The sequence below is a fragment of the Brassica napus genome, chromosome A1, assembly GCF_020379485.1.
Source record: "Brassica napus cultivar Da-Ae chromosome A1, Da-Ae, whole genome shotgun sequence".
NCBI lineage: Eukaryota > Viridiplantae > Streptophyta > Magnoliopsida > Brassicales > Brassicaceae > Brassica > Brassica napus.
In genome coordinates this window covers 3822646-3842207 of record NC_063434.1, presented here as the reverse complement: position 1 = coordinate 3842207, position 19562 = coordinate 3822646, and the positions used below count along the sequence as shown (strand labels likewise).

The window sequence follows — 19562 nt, the reverse complement described above, 5'->3', positions numbered from 1 at the left end:
TTGAAAGAAAAAGGCCGTCTCTGCTGTTGATAGAACCTCCCATTCTTGCAGTGCTTGAACCTCGGTGGAAGCGTTTGCTGTATTGGGAAGGTAGAGCATAGCTTCCTGCGCTTGAAGAAGCTTTTCATGAGCTTGCGCTGTTTTCTTCTCAATGCCAGAATAGTTCTCTTTGCTGAAGTCTCTGATAGCCTTTTTCAGGAGTTTCAGCTTACTCGACAGACGGAACATTGCTGAGCCAGTGACGTTGAACGAGAACCAACTAGTGCATATCATGGCTAGAAACTCAGGGCTCTTGATGATGAAGTTGTAGAATTTGAACGATTTCTTCGTTCTCAATCTGTGAGGCTCCAAAATGATGGTTATAACCGCATGATCAGAGAAGTCAGGCTTGCCCACAAAAGCAACAGAAGAAGAGAAGACAGTGCTCCATTCGTCGTTCACCATGCTTCTATCTAGCTTCTTTGCCACAGGGGAGAGTTTACGCTTGTTCCACCAAGTGAAAGTGGTCCCCCTGAAATTAAGATCATCCAAGTTAGCATCCAAAAGACATTGATTAAAATCCCTTATCCTTTTATCACTATTCAGGGAGGGGGGTAACGAGTGCTCCGAAGGATCTCTTATTTGATTGAAGTCGCCTAGAATCAGCCACGGTTTGGAGTCGAGGCCCTGAGAAGACGCCAACGACGTGATCTCAGACCAGAGAAGCGCCCTCTCCTCAGGGTCGTTTGAAGCATAGACCGTGGAGATGATGATCCTGGTTTGAGGGTTAGTAGGCCAAATCACCTCAGCCGTTATCATTTGTAATGACTTAGATATTATTGTGACCAAAAGAGAGGGGTGCCAAACAACCCAGATTTTTCCTAACGGAGAGAAGCTGTAGTTTCCTTCAGCCGACCAACCCGGAAAGATCTGAGTCACAAACTTATTCATCTTGAGCTGTTGCACATGAGTCTCAAGGATTCCGCCAAAAAAAGGTGAGTTTTTCTTATACCATTTCCGTAAGCCGCTGCGGTGGTTATACTTATTTAGCCCGCGCACATTCCAACAAAAAATATCCGTCGACATATACTAATAGAGTTTGAGGCTCCTGCCCCGGTTTCCTTTCTGGCCCGACTGCTTCAAGCCTGAGAACTTCTTCTTGTTACGAACCACCTGAAAATCACGGTCTCGGTCATTGAATTCACCTTCTTCAAGCTCTGAATCTGAAGTTTCAACGTCGGATGAATCAGATGGCAGGTCAGATTTAGAGGATCTTGAGATACCAGAACCGCTACCGGGTCTAGAGACCTTAAGATATGAAGGTGTTTCACTTGTTTCGCCTATTTCTCTGTCGCAGCCAGTGCCAAGCTTGGAATGCTTGACAATCTCTGTACGTTGATAGTCAGTGGAGGCGATAGGCGGAGGAGCTTCTGTTCGGGGAGCTTCAGTCTGAGGAAGGTTAACTTGATCAACACGCTTCCAAATCTGCTTACCTCTTGATTTGCTTCTTCTGGTCTTTCTTTTGGTTGGTTCAGGGTTGTTTATCTGAGGATCCTGAGATTGCTTCTGAGGACAATTGTATATCATAACAAAATAGGTCCACATAAATTTTAAAAACTTTATTTTCTAATCAAAATTAGTTAACAAAATTTAAGTTAGTCTACCAATATCAACTGTGGTTGGATATTTTAGTTACTAAAATATTCGTATACTCTATTAGTCAGTTGTGGATATGATTTATTATAACTATTTGACAATATTTAAACATAACTAATAAACATAACAAGTTTCCGAAACTTTTGTTGAAAAATTCAAATGTTCACTTTTTAAAACCTTAACAAGATAATGATCCGCGAGGGCAGCAACAGCGCGGATTTTAGTGTCAGAGGACTGTGATTACATTTCTCTAGTTGTCGATACGTAGAATGTTATGAAAGAAATTTCCAAACAAGATAGAATGAACAATTCGTTTAGTTTGCAGTCGTTTTAGTGTCCAACGAGTTTCAGTTGGCTGTGGTTGTAGGTTGTGGTCCCCTTTCTTCGGCTCTCTCGCTCATGCACCAACACATAACCTCGAGGCGCATGTGCCCCGGTTTTCCATCCATCGTCTTCCGTATAACCGCCCTGTAACGACCTTTCGTTGGATCCTCCACGCACTCAAAAGATATGTAGAAGATTGCATTGGCCGCATTGAGCTTATCACTCGACTGCTCTTTCTCAGTTTCTCCAAGAGTTTCCACAACCACTTCTTGAGTAATCAAAGATCTGCATTCCGCAATATCTCTCGCCCTGAGCGTTCCATTCCATTTCGTGTAGAAGGCAAATTCAGTCAAGAGAGGCAGCCACCAATTTTTCTTGTCCTGAAGCTCTGATTGTTCAACCTATGGATCCACACACCCAATGAAAAACAAACAATGGAAACATGAATGATTTTGTGCATCTATGAATTGACTACTAGATGAAACGCAGAAGAGTTACCACGTAGCCTCGTTGCTGATGGTCATCAGACAGCCAGTCGGGCATTTCACCTTTGTAATAATCATTTACGGCTCCATCGTCCCACTCGTAATCAGCCTCTTCGCTACCTTTTAACCACACACAGAAAAAAATATGACAATAGCAGAGGAACCAGTCATAACGTATACGGATAGCTGTTAGACATCTCTTTTACCTTCCACCCTGCAAATGTGCGTCTCCCACCACAAACCCAGTCCGCTTGTAACTTGTTCATAGTTATGCTTAACGCACGTCTCCAAAGTGAATCGAGAACGGTCAGCTGGATTCATTGCCTCCAGTGTTATGAAAGACTTGCTGAACGAATCATACCCAGTGTATAACGTTCTCACAAACCCAAAATCGTAAACTGTGCCCTATAGAGATGAGAAAGTAGGACAGGAAGCTTAACTTAGGTGATAAGTGGTGAATGTGTGCGTAATAAAATAGTGTTAGAACAAGATTAGAGAAGAAAACCTTCTGAAGATTGTAACAGTACAGTCCAAGTCTAGCGCAGAGATCGGTGTCGTAATAATAGCTCCACTGTTCAGGTTTTATCTTCTCACCAGCAAGAAAAGCCTACGCACATTCACAACTAAATCAATATCCACAAGAGAGAGAGAGAGCATTATAAATACACAAGCCACGTGAGAGAAGAGTGATCACATGAACAAAAACAAAGCAATTTAGGATAGTTAACAAAGGGAGACAAAGATCTTACGCTGGAATCTGTAACATATGAGGAGCACTCTTGATTATCATCTGGGACGTTGTCGTCAGGTATCTCCTTGGTCTCCTCTTCCGTCTACATCAAAAATCAACTCCATTTTTTTTTTTCAAAAGTAAAAGCACAACTCCTACTTTAACATTCATGCTGATATACTGAAAATATGTTAGGACTGAGTAATAAGGAAACGCTAATCAATTAACGAACTATCCTTACTCCTCTGGCCTCTATCTTGTTCTCTTCCGCGAAAGTTGCTAAAGCCTATCATCACAACAAGAGAAATTAGACAATTAACAAAATATGAATAATAATTACATCTACGCACCTGCATCTCATCATCCTCAACTGGGCGACATGGATTCTATAAGAAAATTTGTTTTGCGATGTTAGTACAAGAGAATTTAAAGGTACCGTGGCCAAACATAAACTATTACCTTAATACCAAAGATACCAAGCAGAACAAGTCCTCCTTTTGGTAATATCCAATTTTTTATTTCCTTTTGAGATGGAACATCTTCGTTTGCAATGGTTGTGAATGCAAGAGCAACGCATCTTAGTTCTTGTGCAACCATATTGTCGATAACAGCTTTGAATGCTTCCCTCTGAAATAACATAACTAGATTCAGAAATATGTTTTGCCAACCTGGTTTTCATTCATAAGTTAAAAGAATAATGATTGCTAACCTCGGTTTCACTCATCGGTAAGGAACTTTTGTTATAAACTTGTGTACACTGTTCTAGGATTTTGTTAGCGTCGCCTTTCCAGTGAATCCGAACACCAGGCCTACTAGTATTTTTCTGAGGATAAAATAAAAGTTAAGACTTAGGTAAAACAAGTATACCAAAATTGATCAACTAGAAAAGCAGAAAGTAGCAAGGAATAATGAGACATCACTTACACATTCAACTGCTGTGCCTAGGCATTCCATAGACGAATCCATTCCAGAACGTTTAATAAACATGGACTCGGACTTGATAGAAGTGAAGCTCATGTCTCTCTGCAAAAGATACAACAAGTATGAGAATTAGTAATCAATACAAAAAAAATTGGAACAATTAGTTGAATCAATGAGACTGGAAAGAAAACCTTTAAGGCCCATTTAAGTAAAGCTCGGTTTGTTGGACTTCCAATGATTACATTCTCACCATCCTGTAACCAGAAAACATATATATACATTATAATGTTCATTAAGCTTAATTAGAGTGACAATCAAGTAATATTTATATAGTATTTAAATCATACCTCAAGCTGAATCACACTGCCAGACGTATTGTGACAAATCCCTTCAAAAATCAAAAATGAGATATAATCTGAGATACCGACTTGATGACCACCCTCAATATAATGTTCTTCAACTTTCCTCTGCAAAAAAAAAAAAAAATAGACAGCAGTTTTAAGAAACTGAAAACTAACATGGATAAGTAACTAACTACTTTGATTAAGAAAATATTATCACTAAACTAAACAATAAAGAAAACACATCACCTCGTATTCGCTCCGGACTTCTCCACAGAAAAACATTTTGAAGAGTCTACTTGGAACAGTATATGATGCCACTCCAGATGTATATAGCTCAAGTAGCATGATATCTAAAGATGCCTTGAAATATCCCAGTAATCCCCTTTCTTCACCATGGCTATTCCTGCAGTGTGCAATCAACTCTCCATTCTCCACGGTTATAAACCGTATTGAAACTTGATGCCATGCAGAGAAAACAGAATGAACAGAGGTAGGTCCGCGGTAAACTCCCTGCAACATAGGAAAATGCATAGTTGTTATTTCCAAATGATGTAGCGTACATCCAAGACCTCTTGCGCTTTTGGTTTTCTTTTAAGCTTTCCTTTCTCTATTTAAGTTAGTACTTTGATTTCCTTAGAGATAATGATCGATTGATCTCATCCCTATTAAGTTTAGGTCTTTTATATGCTTATATATAGTATCTTCTCGGCTTTGTGAGAGATACAACTTTTGAATTATTGATTAATATACTTGGAGCTTTGGTGTTAACAAACTCTTAATTCTTACTTCCGGGCATTCTAAGAATTCAACGGCTTTAAGACGGCTTAGATAACGAGTATTCTCATAACTCAACGTTACCTTCGCATTATCAAAGACCTTTAATTACAATTTCCGTTGTGATTATCGATCTTAGGTTTTAATGGCTCCTCGTCCAAACGAATGGACACAGATGCAACAGTTCCTCGAAGATTTCCAAGAAAATTTTCAAGACAATATGAGAAGAACTATGGCTGAAGCAATTCAGACAGGAGTTTAGGCCGGTGTACAGGCAGCTCTTGCCGCCAACGCAGCGGACATCGCACCTCCACGCCAACACCAAAATCAACGACGCAATCCTGTATTTGAAGAAGATGATGATGGGTCCGATGAGGATAACTCGTTCGGTGACAATCCCAACCATCAACGCCAACAACATGATCGTGGTCAGCAACACAGAAACAGCGAAAACAATCGTTGGACGTCGGGTATAAAACTCGAGATTCCAGAGTTTCATGGTAGTTCTCGGCCAGAAGAACTTCTTGACTGGTTCGTCACAGTAGATGAATTTTTGGAGTTCAAAGACGTCCCAACTAATAAACAAGCTCCTCTTGTAACTACTCGGTTCCGCGGTCACGCTGCATCATTGTGGAACCAACTCAAGCTCTCTCGTTCGCGACGAGGAAAAGAAAAATAATTGTATGGGACAAGCTAAAGAAACAGATGCGTAAAACATTTATCCCGTACAATTTTGAATGTCTTTTGTTTCAGAAATTTCATAACATAAGACAAGGATCACGCTCAGTCGAGGACTACTCCAATGAGTTCTATCAGATGCTTACACGTGTAGATATTCTCGATTCAGAGGATCAACTAGTAGCCCGCTTCATTGCAGGACTACGACCTCAACTTCAGAATATGTTTCACCAATTTGACCCGGGCTCGGTCGTTGAAGCACGTCAAAGAGCCGTCTTAGTAGAACAACAAAACCGTCTCGGCGCTAATCAATGGACCAGTAATACACGAGCGCGCAACACAACATCCTCGACAGACGAATCGAAAGCTTCTGCGAGTAACGATACAACAACGATACCTCGGTCACATCCCCGTGCTCTGAAACCCGCTACTGATGCCGTCGAACAACGCCCATCTCGTCCCAACGCTCTCAGGTGTTTCACTTGCGGTGAACGAGAACATATCCAAACGGCGTGCCCTAACAAAGGTCGTCGGGGATTACTTGCCAATGACAGAGGGGATCCGATTTATGATACAGAAGACGACGGACAATTTGAAGATATAGAAGAAGAGCACGTCAATGGAGACACATGAACATTATTAATGTTATGAAGGAATTGCTTGGCTCCTAAGACTACCGAAGCTTGGCAACGGACTTCTTTATTTAGCTCGACGTGCACGGTGAAAGGCAAAATATGTCGCTTTGTGATCGACTCAGGCTGTTCCGCCAATGTAGTATTGGAGGAACCTGTGAGGAAACTTGCTCTCACAACCGAAACACATCCTCATCCTTATCGCCTATTGTGGATGCAAACCGGCGCCGAGGTACAAGTTTCTAAACGAACGCTTCTATCACTGTCAATTGGTTCCTTCTACAAAGACACATTGTACTGCGATATTGCACTTATGGACGTGTCCCATATCATCTTGAGCCGACCTTGGCAATATGATCGTGAGGTGTTGCACAACGGGAAACAGAACACACATTCATTCATGTTCGAAGGCCGCAAGATCACTTTACTACCATCTCTTGAACCGGACCTTGCTATCCTAAAGGTGCACATAAAAATTCATCATAACAAGGCCTCCTTATCATTTCCAAATCGCAGTTCGAAGAAGAAATTCGGGAACACTGCCCAATTTTTGCCTTGATAGCAGCAGACACTACTCTGAACCAGGCCAACGAGGTTCCTCCAGAATTCTCAACACTCATCACCGAGATTCAGGATCTATTTCCTGACAAGTTACCGGAGGGATTACCACCACTCCGGGACATACAACATCACATCGATCTCGTTCCTAATGCTTCCTTCCCTAACCGAGCTCATTATCGAATGAGTCATGAAGAGCATGAAGAATTGAGGCGACAAGTAGAGGGTCTCTTACTCAAGGGTTATATACGGGAGAGTCTCAGCCCCTGCGCTGTACCGGCACTCCTTATCCCAAAGAAAGATAAAGCTTGGCGTATGTGTGTGGATAGTTGTGCAATAAACAAGATCACAACGCGATACCGATTTCCGGTTCCATGACTCGATGACCTCCTGGATCAAATCGGAAAAGCATCTATATTTACGAAGTTAGACCTTAAAAGTGGCTATCATCAAATTCGTATACGACCGGGTGATGAGTGGAAAACAGCTTTCAAGACGCGCGAAGGTTTGTTTGAGTGGTTAGTGATGCCTTTTGGATTATCTAATTCTCCTAGCACGTTTATGCGCGTCATAAATCAAGCTCTTCGTCCGTTTATTGGACGGTTTGTAGTTGTCTATTTTGATGACATCCTAATCTTCAGTACATCGCTACACGGCCATCTGGAGCACATTCGAGACGTGTTACACGCTCTGCGACTTGAGAAACTTTATGTTGCAAAACATAAATGCGACTTTGGTGCATCGCAGGTCTTGTTTCTCGGATATGTCGTCTCAGCCGCAGGCCTACGTGTAGACCCACATAAAGTAGCCGCAGTCGCATCTTGGCCGACTCCAACAATAATCACAGAGGTGCGAAGCTTTCATGGCTTGGCGTCTTTTTATCGTCGGTTCGTGCATAATTTCAGCGCCATAATGGCTCCGATCATGAACTGCATGAAGGGCACGCCGTTTGCATGACCACTGGAAGCAGCACAAGCCTTTGAGCTCATTAAAAACAAGCTCACAACGGCTCATATCTTAGTACTTCCTGATTTTGTTCTCCCTTTTGAGTTACACTACGACGCAAGTAAGTTAGGCGTGGGAGCTGTCTTAAGCCAACAAGGGCGTCCAATTGCCTACTACAACGAGAAGATGGCTGGTGCACGAGCTCGGTACAACACTTATGACGTAGAGTTTTACGCTATTGTTCAGGCTATCAAAAATTGGCGTCATTACTTGGCCCATAAAGAGTTCGTTTTGTTCACAGATCATGTGGCGCTTTAGTACTTGGGTACGCAGGATAAGATTTCTTCTCGTCATGCGTCTTGGACAGCTTACTTACAGCAGTTCACATTCATAATCAAACATCAGACATGCAAGCTCAACAAGGTTGCCGACGCATTAAGCCGTCGCCATGCGCTTGTCTCCACGTTACGGGTTAGCGTCACCGGGTTCGAGATCTTCACGGAGATGTACCCCACGGATGTCTTTTTCTCCTCTGTTTGGGTGGATCTCACTCATGGGATACGGTCTGAGTATTCGTTAGTGGATGGTTTCATCTTTCGCGATAACCGCTTGTGTGTGCCAGACTGCAGCCTACGTTTGTACATCATCAATGAGTTACATAAGGAGGGACTCATTGGCCATGACAGGACGCTAAAACTCGTCTCGGACTCCTATTTCTGGCCATCCTTGCGTCGGGATGTGGAGAGTTTCGTTGCTCGTTCTACGACTTGTCAACGGGGCAAGGGACATGCGTCGAATGCAGGTCTTTACCTACCTTTGCCTATTCCAACGCAGCCGTGTAGTGACATCAGTATGGATTTCGTCCTTGGTCTTCCACGAACACAACGTGGCAATGATTCAATCTTTGTCGTGGTGGATCGTTTCTCCAAGATGGTGCATTTTATTCCTTGTAAAAAGACTACGGACGCAGTGCAGGTTGCTACACTTTTCTTTCGGGAAATTTACCGATTACACGGGTTGCCGGTTTCCATTGTGTTCGACCGTGACTCACGCTTCATTAGCCATTTTTGGCGTTCTCTTTGGAAGCTTTTTAAAACAAGCCTGAATATGAGTTATGCCTATCATCCTCAAACAGATGGCCAAACCGAGGTTGTTAATCGAAGTTTGGGCAATATGTTACGATGGTTGGTTGGTAATAACTTTTGGTTGTGGGATTTTCTTTTATGCCAAGCCGAGTTTGCTCATAACCATGCCCATAACCGAAGTCTTGGGTACAGTCCCTTCAAGGTTGTGTATGGAGTGGTCCCTAGCGGTCCTTTGGCGTTGTCTATCACTCCGCAGCCGGGAGAGTTTCATGAACGAGCTTTGGAGCTTGTCGAGGAGTTAACGGATATTCACGCTCGCGCGCAGGATAACTTGGCAGGGACGGCACTCAAATACAAACGGGCTGCTGATAAACGGCGTCGAGAAGTTCACTTCCAGGTCGGTGATTACGTCTGGGCCGTCTTGATCAAGGAACGTTTTCCAAATGGACAATACAATAAGCTTCAGCCGCGTAAAATTGGACCCGTTGAAGTTATTGAAAAGATGAACGCCAATGCATATCGACTTCGTCTCCCTCTCATGTTCACACTGCAGATGTGTTCAATGTCAAGCATCTTTTCAAGTTTGAGCCCGATGACAATGTCCTTTCCGGATTCGTGGACGACTCCTTCGTAGGGAGGGAGACCTGATGTAGCGTACATCCTAGACCTCTTGCGCTTTGGTTTTCTTTTAAGCTTTCCTTTTTCTATTTAAGTTAGCACTTTGATTTCTTTAGAGATAATGATCGATTGATCTAATCCCTATTAAGTTTAGGTCTTTTATATGCTTATATATAGTATCTTCTCGGCTTTGTGAGAGATACAATTTTTGAATTATTCATTAATATACTTAGAGCTTTGGTGTTAACAAACTCTTAACCTTACTTCCGGGCATTCTAAGAATTCAACGGCTTTAAGAAGGCTTAGATAACGAGTATTCTCAGAACTCAATGTTACCTTCGCATTATTGGTTACTAACGGATACTTCCGCTCCGTCACCAAATTATTCAGATCTTTAACCTCAAAAAAAAAATTCTTTGAATAAATCACTTACATTTCCAATCATTCGAAACTCGGGGTTAAAGACACCAATTTGAGCAAGTATTGGTTGGGTCTGAAGGTAGTGAATTGCTTTACGGACATCTGAGAATGCTCTAGCGTCGTTTAAGACGTGATGCAGTTTAACATGACTCTTGGAGGGAAGCACCTGAGTATGGCATCCAGTATGACCCCAGTCATCAGTTTTTGGCATACCATAAGCCATGGCATATTCCATAGCGTAGATGCATGGATACGGATAGCAATAGTGCTTTTGTTCGGTCTCCAAGAACCTTTCCTTTGCCCGAGCAGGATCAGCAAAATCAACCAAGAACTGGCCAGAGTATGATGTGAGCTTCTCGTCAATATGGTGAATCTCACGGGCCTCACTTATATGCTCACCTCCCCCAATCGACCAACAATTCTCTGCAATTTCGATTTATTATTCTTCACAAAGTGCAAACAAAATTCATTTAAAAGAAAAGAATGAGACAAGTTATTTACGATGGTCTCGTTGGTTTTGTACTGGAAACTTTGAATTTCCCCAATTTTTGCAGTCCTCTTTCTTTGGCCTCTGAAATCAACATAAAATCTAATGAGAAAGAAAAATTGGAAATGAAAGTCAAACATAACTAGTGACACCGACTTACTACGAAGTTAGCCCAAACTGTAAAAGTTCCTTTTTTAGCCTCGAAAGAAAAGATTTCACCATTTTCGGGCCTATGTAAAATGATATCTAGCAGATGTGGATGTAGCATTTGTGGTATTTCTTCGAATGGCTTCTGAAGAACTTTAGGCATCTTCTCCAAAGGGATGTACGACTGCATAAAAAGTCAATAGTTATGATCACATACTTTTTAACAGAGATAAAACAATATGAATGTATCCATACCCGCAATTTGGCCAGGCCATCTGTTGATCCCTATTAACAGAGATTTCCGAACAAGATATAGATCAATTCAAATATATAATGAGAATATCTCCTAAAAGGCTTAGAGATACTTTGAAAAGAAATTTGATAAATGAAAGAATATTACTTGGCTGGACGAGCATTCTCCGCGAGTTACAGTCTGCAAATATGTAGTCATGTTACAGAAAATGTCAAAAAATATCAAACAAAAGGAAACATCTATTTCATGAACATACATGACGCAAAACTGGGCTAGATATGTGATCCATGTTCTTGGAATCCCTCTTCTTCTGTGGAGAAGAAAAAAAAACCAAACTTTGTTCAACTGAAGGAAACAAATCAGAAAAGCACACGACTGCAGATGGCAAATCATCAAGAGGAACCAAGTCTAGATTGAAAACAAATTACTATAAACTTGTGTTAGTTTGGCTACTCAAGTTGCAGAATATTTGGATGAAAAACTAGTTGTTTTTGATACTAATGAAGTCGCTACTGTTCTCTGGTAATTCACCTGCTACATCTAGTGTAACTCACTAACTCATACAATATGTTAGGAGCTCTTAACAGGAGAATGGAAGCAGGATCGATGAGACGTTAAAGAAGTTTCAGTGACAGTGGAAAACAAACTAAGGCAACAAAAACAATTTTGGAGACTGGTGCTACTCTCGAACAAGAATCACTTGGACTTACAGATGCAGTGGTGACTGGTGAAGAGCGACTGTATTCAACCTCAGGAATTGATGTCACAAACCTGAGAGAATCCAACAGAGTAATAAATCAGTAACAAGCAGCTCACCGGCGAAATCAGAAGGAGGTGAGAGTCGCAATCGATTTCCAACTCGTAACAAGCGGTTCACCGGCGAGAGACCAAACCGGCGAATATCAGAGGCAGGTGAGGGTCGCAATCGATTCCAGCTCGTAACAAGCCGTTCACCTGCGATAGATCCAAACCGGCGAGTCAGAATCAGGTGAGAGTCGCGAGAATGTTGGATTCCAAAACTCTCTATTTTTCCAAGCCAAACCCTAAAAACCTCAGATTCGTCTCAAATCGAGTTAGGGGTTTCTCTTGCCCCCATAACTAACCCAAAGAAACGTAAAAGAAGCGACCTGAAAGAAAATATCAGAAAATCACGGCGTCTACCTGAGATTGCGAGAAACGAACCCGCGGAAACAAAATCGGTGTCAATCGCACGAATGAAGAGGTCTCTAACTCTTCAACAGCAGAGATTTTAAAGAAACTGAAAGCTGAATCAAAATCGGCGACCAGTATTTTCGTTGTGAGCTACAGGACGGCAAACAAAGAGTAGCCGTTGGCGGCAAGTTTAGAACTCAGAGCAACGACGACGAAAGTCTCCAACTTTCTTCTTTTGAACAAAAGGTTTCTAAAATAATATTTATGATCGGGTACCTATATTCCTCCATTGTTTCTTTTTCGCCTTCTTATTAAGAAGACTCCATTATTTTCCTCCTTGGACTTTTGATTTCATTGGAAAACTCCCCAAAACTTTTAATTATGTCCTAGATTCTGACTCAGTTTCTCAAAACACATAATAATTAAATTGTGAAAAACAGATCAATTAGTATGATTTGTATTTATTTAAAAACATTTAAAACTTGAATGAACTTAACTTTGTTGATTGTATATTTTATAATAGTCATGTTTTAAAAAATTATGGTATGGGATTTTTCACATAACGTACACTTTTTACTACCATCAATCATTTTAATCAAAATAAGAGCATAAATTGTTTGTACACGATATATCACCATAGCTTCATTATCACATTGGCTACACAGTAAAACAGCTAATTACTAACTTCTTGTGTAATACAATATAGTTCTGCTTATTTGTTTCTGTTTCCATTGTTTATTTCACCACTATGTTTAATTTTGTAACTAGGATTAGAGCCGGTCTTTATCATATCAGGTGCATAAACAAACAATTTTGACCAATTATCTATTAACCTTTTTTTTAAGAGATCAAATATATAATTTTAAGTCAAATCAGCACAATATATCTCCCACTATTGTTACCATTAGAGCTAATCTCTCTTCTTAAAACATAAATACTATGTTAGACCCAACATCTATTATTGTGTGATATTTCATTAGATATACTCAAAATAATTCTTCTAAACCACCTATTAAATTCACCTAACGTTCTAAACCACCTATTATATTCGCCTAACGTACTACTATTACTTATGTTATATATATTTATCCTATTTTTATAGACAATATCATAAATTCATAATTAACCTAATGACATATACTTTAACATACACATTTCCCTCTTACTAAAATAGAAATACTATGTTGGAACTAACCTATATTAATGTATAATATTTCATTAAATATACTCAAAAATAATTTTTAAGCAAACCATTAAACGTTCTAAACCACCTATTATAATCATACCAATATCTAATATCTAATTTTTAATCAAAACAAATTAGGATATAAGCCAAGCCCATATTTGACGAATTTAGTAATATTTATGAGTAAAACGGGCCCTACTTCAATAATCCTATCAGGCCCAAGCCTATATTTTACTGGTTTATCCATAATTGGGTCTGCATAAGATGTAAATAAATCTATCTTTTTAACACAGTAAGTAAATCTTTTTTTTTGGTCAAATAAGTAAATCTAATTTGTGTTACAAAAAAAAAGTAAATCTAATTTATAACGTGAAATTTGATCACCTTTCCCTTTATATAATTCATTGAAGGAATTATTACCAAACAATGGGAAAATATAATAAAAATAGTTAAAGTCAGCATTTGACCTTATATATTTTACTAACTGAAAAATATGACTTAAAGTTAATATAGTAGATCATAACTTAACATGTTTGAGTCACCATTCAATCTAGCCAGAAAAAAAACTGGCCTGGAATAATAGCCAGCTGAATTTGGTGTGCTTTAAGTCCCTATAGGCTATAGCCATCAACATATCTTACTGACCAAACTCAAAGGACCATATGTTCTTAGGCTATCTCATTTTTGAAATTTGCCAGCCATTGATATTCAATATTGAAGATAAAATCATCAGTTTAGATGCTGTAAAAAATTGCAGCAAGCGAAAGCAAATTTTAAAATAAATAATGTCTTTTAAAAAGGTGATATTCTCATTTTTAATCAAATAATACGGCTTTATGTCAAATGGCGTGTTTTCAAATATAATAGCATACCATTTGTGTAAAAAAAATGTGTACTGGATCGTAACTATTTCCTTAATTTTCTTAAAAGAAATATAAATAAGAAAATAACAGCAAAATAAGTAATATGTATATGATTATAATAGAAATTAAAAACAGTAATTAAAGTCAAAGCTAATCAACAAAGAAACATGGATTCGGTTGGGTAGACAAGTACCCATGAATCCTTCCTCCTCCTCGTAGAACTCCTCGATCAACTCCGCATGGACGGTGAATCTGCATTTCTCTTCCTGTTTCCAATCCCAAGGATCTCTTTGCAGGAAAAAATCGCCATGAAAAATCAGATGTATTTTCGTCTGACAAAACTGTGAAATCAAACCGGTTCTTGATCGAGCCTAGAAGACGTTCTTCAAACCCGCATGAGATCTGAATGACCGTTTTAGGTTCTTCTTCATCGGCATCAACTCTTGAGTTTAGGTCTAGAGCATTTGACCCAATCTCAACTTTATTGGGAACTCTTTCTTGATGTTGTTTTGTGTCGCATGCCACATCATCCTCATCCTCTTGGATTCTTCGTTTTAATCAGCGTCCGAGCAACATCAAATTTATGTTTCCTCTTGTGTCCGACCAAACTAGAACTCGATTTCTTGAGTCACTCTTTAGCATAATGTCATTTCCAGTTTCCACTACATTCTACAATAAGACAAGTAATATATCTAGTTCACGTAAAGGCTTATCTCAACTCCATTATGGATTAATCCATTCAAAATAAATATGTTCATTCAAAACAGTTATTTGATGAATTTCTTATCATCAAATCTATACAAAAGATGATGGAATGAAAAAAGTAACGCTATTTGAAGAAAAAAAAAGCCATGTTAAAAGCACATTTTATCATGAAGCGGGCCAACTTATATGTTTACACAAAGAACAATGCGGTCAAGTTCAACTTTTCTTGAGATCATAATTGATATGATTATAATAGCAAGATATGTAATATATATGATCATAAATAGAAACTGAAAACAGTAGTTAAAGCCAAAGCTAACCATCAAAGAAAACATGGATTCTACTGGGTAGACAAGTGCCCATGAAACCTTCCTCCTCGTATACCTTCTCCCCTTGGTCAATCATATCTATACCTCCCAAACATAGGTTAATTACACTAATGCCCTCTTTCCCGCCGTTTTTGACCGTTACTAAGCCCGTTTGAAAAACCTCTTTTACCCACTCTTCGAACAAACTGTTAGCACAAAACCCACACCCTTTGTATAACTTCTCGATCAATTCAGCGTCGACGGTGAACCTGAATCTCTCGTCCCGTTTCCTGAGGATCTTCTCGCAAGACTCTTCGAACTTCTCCATGAAAATCTTAGTTATATCTTCGTTTGACAAAACTGTGAAATCAAACGGGTTCTTGATCAAATCAAGAAGACGTTCTTGAAATCCGCTTGAGATTTGAGTGACCGGTTTAGCTTCTTCTTCTTCTTCGACATCAACTCTTAAGTTGAGGTCTATAGCATTTGATCCCAAACTCAGCTGCCTTGAGAACTCATTCTTGATGTTGCTTGTGTTGCAAGCCACATCCTCCTCCTCCTCTTGGATTCTTGGACTCTTCGTCTTAATCATCGTCAGCGTAGCATCAGATTCTGCTTTCCTCTTGTGGCTAACCAAACTAGAACTCGTTTTCTTACACTTCAACATCATTGGTATGACAACATGTTCGTGCTCCACACATTCATCATCTTCTCTCGTCAAAAGAAAGATCATTGGTCTCTTCTTTCCTTGAGAAACATCCAAATCTCCAGCCTCGAATCGATCAGCGAGGAGCTTCTCGAACCGGGCATCGGCTAAATCAACTCTCTCTATCAAAACAACAACCTTTTCTCGGTCCTTCAACGCCTTCTCCAGCTCCTCGCACGCTTCACTTGCCTTGGATGTTCTCAGATTAATCTTCATCATGTTATTGACTGATCCGAAAAGAGAAGTTGTGACTGTAAGAGCCAGTCTTCTTTTCGCAGTCACGTCGTTCCCCGAAAGAAGCATCCAAACATCTCTCCTCTTTACAGATTCTTCAATGGCTTCAACCACTGAAGGAAGAACTCGACTTTGCCATGGAATGTTCTCGTGAAGCTTCTCTGATAATTGTCTCATTGTAATCTCCCTCTCTGTCTCTTCTTCTTCTTCATCTGAGTTCTCTACATCAGATGGAAACGGAGAATGACCAAGTGCAAGAGTAATCTTGGTCTCCACACCTTCATCATTGCTAATCTTGAACCCATCCAAACTCAGTTCATCGGTTAGGTTCTTCTTTAGACTTTCTTGATGATTACTCCCGAAACTAAACTCGATAGTACACGAGTTTTGTCGTCTGAACTTAGCCACAGAACTAGATGCACGTGAATCCACAAAGGCATCCGGTAAAACAGAGCTGCTCTGTTTCTTGTGGTGAAGAGCTTGACAGAACCGGTTCCATTTCTTCCTTACCCCACTCAATTCATCCTGGAACTTAAACCGACAAAAGGAAAACCCGGTTTAGCAACCTAAACACACATCAATAACAATGAAACATCATTCATTTACAAACAAACATGCATTGTACCTTTTTGTTAATGTTGTTAGCATCACCATGAGGTTGCAGCCAAGGTGGTAAGAGTTTATGTTGAGCTAATATAAAAGCTTTTGCTTCTTTCTCATAGTTACAAGCACATTCTCCGCAAAAACTGAGTTTATCTTCTTCCTCTTCTTCTTCGTTAACTCTAAAAGGCTTCATCTCCGTTACTTGGTTACCACTGAAACATCAAGAAGCTTAATATTAACCGCAAGTATCTAACTTATTGATTAATGATCAGAAAAGAATAATAAGAAGAAGAGAGGAACCTGGAAGCATGGAGGGCTAGTGAGAGTCCTCCTGAAGGAACTGAAACAGCTTGAAGAGCCCATTGAACATCAAGTGGAGGCTGCTTCATCTGACACCTCATGTATGTTTGGTAAGAAGCTGTCCCCAATAGCCAAACTTTAGCTCCTGAGTTGCTACATTCAAAAACCAACCTCCCTATCTCCTCCGCTAGATGATCCGCCGCGCTGTAATGCGATGAAGACGCGCTCTTAGGACCGCTCCACACTGCCCAGTTCAGATCACCAAGACAAACAATCACACCTTTACCACCCCAAGAAGTGTAAGAATCAATCTTCCTCTTCAGCTCTCTGACTTGTCCCTCTATATCCTCCTTCTTCATGTAACTCAACCCAACTTGAGAAAACTGAAACTTGATGAAGTGGGTTTGCTTTAAACCATCTGGAACTTCTCCTCTCTCAACTCTTGACATGAGTTTTGAAACTATTCCTTCTGTTAGAGACAGAGAGTCTCCGACTATGACTGTGTTCCTCTTCTTGCTGTTCTTCTTCCCTAGAAGCACTTCAATGACCGGGTTTGCGTCTTGATCTTGAGTAGAGTTCTTTCCTTTAGGGAAGTGAAAGTGATGATTGTTCAAATGAGAGTGCAAGAACTTACTAGGGTTAGGGTTTAAAGTTCCTTCTCCTTGATTGTTATCACTAGAAGTAGGAGAGCAAGGAGAAGAGAATACACCAACGGAGGAAGAAGAGCCATAGTAAACAGAGGAGTCATCCTCTATGTTACTCTTCACGGACACACTAGAGAGTCCAGCTTCTCTCATCACTCTGCTTACACTAGGATCATCAAGAATCGAGACAACGAGCTGCTCCAGCTCGACTTTAACCGCCAAGAACGGCTGGTTTTGCTGGCTCTGCTGCTGCTGTTCGACACAACCTCTCCTCTGGTGAGCCTGTGCTCTCTTCAGAGCTGCGACCAAGGCGTTTGAGAGAGACGGCTGAGTCTGAAACAGAGGGTTTGGGTTCGTGGGAAGCCTGTTGAGGGAAACGTTGAAACAGAGCTCGAGAGCTCGGCAATGGAGAGAAGGGTGAGCTATTTGGCGACCGAGGGACGTGAGAGGATGAGATTTGAGACATGCCCTTCGAAAAAGATTTGATCTTGTGGAAGTTAAAAGCGTCGAAGCGACGTGAAGAGGTGTGACCTGAGAATGGCCTCTTCTTCTTGCTAAGGTTAGAGATTGCTTCAGAACTGAAGCAGCCTCTGGTGTTAGCGTCTGGTGCACGGTATAAGCCCCTGTACGCATCACAAAACCACTCACAAACAAAAAGACTTTGAAGTTTTTTTAAGCGTAAAGGAAGAGGAAGCAAACTTAGTGTGATAAAGATATAGTTTAGCATGAGAGAAGTATCGAATAGATGAGGGGGGAGCCAGCTATGGTTTTATATTGTTGGTTGGTTTCATACTTTTGATGATGTTTGTCCTTAAAATTTTTATTAATTAAATATCATATTCTTGTATGTTTTTTATATAATAAATTATATCCTCCTTTTGCTTTCGTCTTTTGAATAACAAAACAGCTTTCTGAAGCTTTTTTGAATTTGCCACTTCCTTCAAGCTTCGTTTCCCTCCACAGGTTCAAGTTAACAATGTATTGAACTATATATACTAAATATTCATCTGTATATTACATATGAATGTTGAGGGCCGGCTTAATAATACCGTTCGTACAATTGAAGTTTTTTAAGTGTTGTTATACGTTTTATACATACAAATAACATTATAATATTACATAATATAGGGCATTATTCAAATAAGTTGTTTATTTCTATTTTCATATAAAATTAGTTTGGGTTTACCATAAAACAAATTCTTTAGATTTTATTTTTTTATATCATCGCAGTCCACTCATCTGTCGTTCACTTGTGCTTTCTTGTCTCTGTTTCTAGATTTGCGCTTGTCTTGGTCCACATATAAATTTAAAGGAGACTTTAAAAGTTATATTTCAAGTTATGTGTTCGAGCGATCTATATGCAGTTGTGACTATAGTGAAGTTTTAGAAACACAAATGGTGCTTTCTTCGTAATGAGGAAGTCTGCCTTCCAGAACCTTTGGTCCGTCCATGTTCTTTTCAAAACTTTTAAGTTATTTTATGGGTTCTCTTGATTAAAAGTAAAACAAAATTGATAATATATTTGAAGAGCTAGTCATGCATCACAAAGTTTTAATTTGAGAAAGACAGCAATCAAAATTTTCTAATGCTCAAATTAATTATGAGAATACAGTATGAGCTATCCAACAAGATTAAACCACAAGATAATATGTTAAAAGGTTAATTGACCTTTCTTTATGTGCGGAATAGTATCATATGAAAAAAAAGCCATCCTTTAGTCTTTTTTTCCTTAGTTTCTCCCAAGTCTTGATATTCCTAAAACTAGAAAACTCAAAGAGCGTAACCACAAAGAAAAGCAAAAGATAATGATAAAGAGAAGTGAAAG

At 39.8% G+C, this 19562-nt stretch overlaps 2 protein-coding genes across 4 annotated transcripts; both read right to left on the bottom strand.

The window, feature by feature from the left end:
- Nucleotides 1–1753: 1753 nt before the first annotated feature.
- On the bottom strand, nt 1754–12492 carry LOC106389503. Of its 2 annotated transcripts, XM_013829808.3 has the most exons (22): nt 12198–12492; nt 11896–11990; nt 11747–11807; nt 11293–11346; nt 11184–11216; nt 11039–11068; nt 10797–10967; nt 10651–10720; nt 10163–10572; nt 4686–4949; nt 4443–4562; nt 4287–4349; nt 4099–4197; nt 3884–3997; nt 3634–3801; nt 3525–3560; nt 3416–3460; nt 3194–3277; nt 2950–3051; nt 2651–2849; nt 2458–2564; nt 1754–2360 (listed from the first exon to the last, which is right to left on the bottom strand). In XM_013829808.3, exons 4-22 carry the CDS (start codon nt 11323–11325, stop codon nt 1983–1985), a joined length of 2526 nt encoding a protein of 841 aa, XP_013685262.1. In that variant the 5' UTR covers nt 11326–11346; nt 11747–11807; nt 11896–11990; nt 12198–12492; the 3' UTR covers nt 1754–1982. The 2 variants fall into 2 exon arrangements, with proteins under 2 accessions (XP_013685262.1, XP_022558696.1); XM_022702975.2 differs by having other exon boundaries at nt 11747–11990.
- Nucleotides 12493–15147: 2655 nt separating this feature from the next.
- LOC106389584 (protein SMAX1-LIKE 4) lies at nt 15148–19258 on the bottom strand. Of its 2 annotated transcripts, none has more exons than XM_013829990.3 (3): nt 17094–19258; nt 16816–17005; nt 15148–16715 (listed from the first exon to the last, which is right to left on the bottom strand). In XM_013829990.3, the coding sequence occupies exons 1-3, from the start codon at nt 18368–18370 to the stop codon at nt 15258–15260; spliced, it is 2925 nt and encodes a 974-aa protein (XP_013685444.2). In that variant the 5' UTR covers nt 18371–19258; the 3' UTR covers nt 15148–15257. The 2 variants fall into 2 exon arrangements, with proteins under 2 accessions (XP_013685444.2, XP_013685370.2); XM_013829916.3 differs by having other exon boundaries at nt 15148–16721; nt 17094–19233.
- Nucleotides 19259–19562: the final 304 nt, after the last annotated feature.

Coding starts and splice junctions, on each gene's coding strand:
- LOC106389503 (XM_022702975.2), bottom strand. CDS start 11,325: ATGGATCACATATCTAGCCCAGTTTTGCGTCAT. Junction 4,563..4,685: donor AAGTCCGGAGCGAATACGAG/GTGATGTGTTTT, acceptor TTTTTTTTGCAG/AGGAAAGTTGAAGAACATTA. Junction 3,278..3,415: donor ACAAGATAGAGGCCAGAGGA/GTAAGGATAGTT, acceptor TTTTTGATGTAG/ACGGAAGAGGAGACCAAGGA.
- LOC106389584 (XM_013829916.3), bottom strand. CDS start 18,370: ATGCGTACAGGGGCTTATACCGTGCACCAGACGCTAACACCAGAGGCT. Junction 17,006..17,093: donor CTAGCCCTCCATGCTTCCAG/GTTCCTCTCTTC, acceptor TTGATGTTTCAG/TGGTAACCAAGTAACGGAGA. Junction 16,722..16,815: donor CTAACAACATTAACAAAAAG/GTACAATGCATG, acceptor TGTCGGTTTAAG/TTCCAGGATGAATTGAGTGG.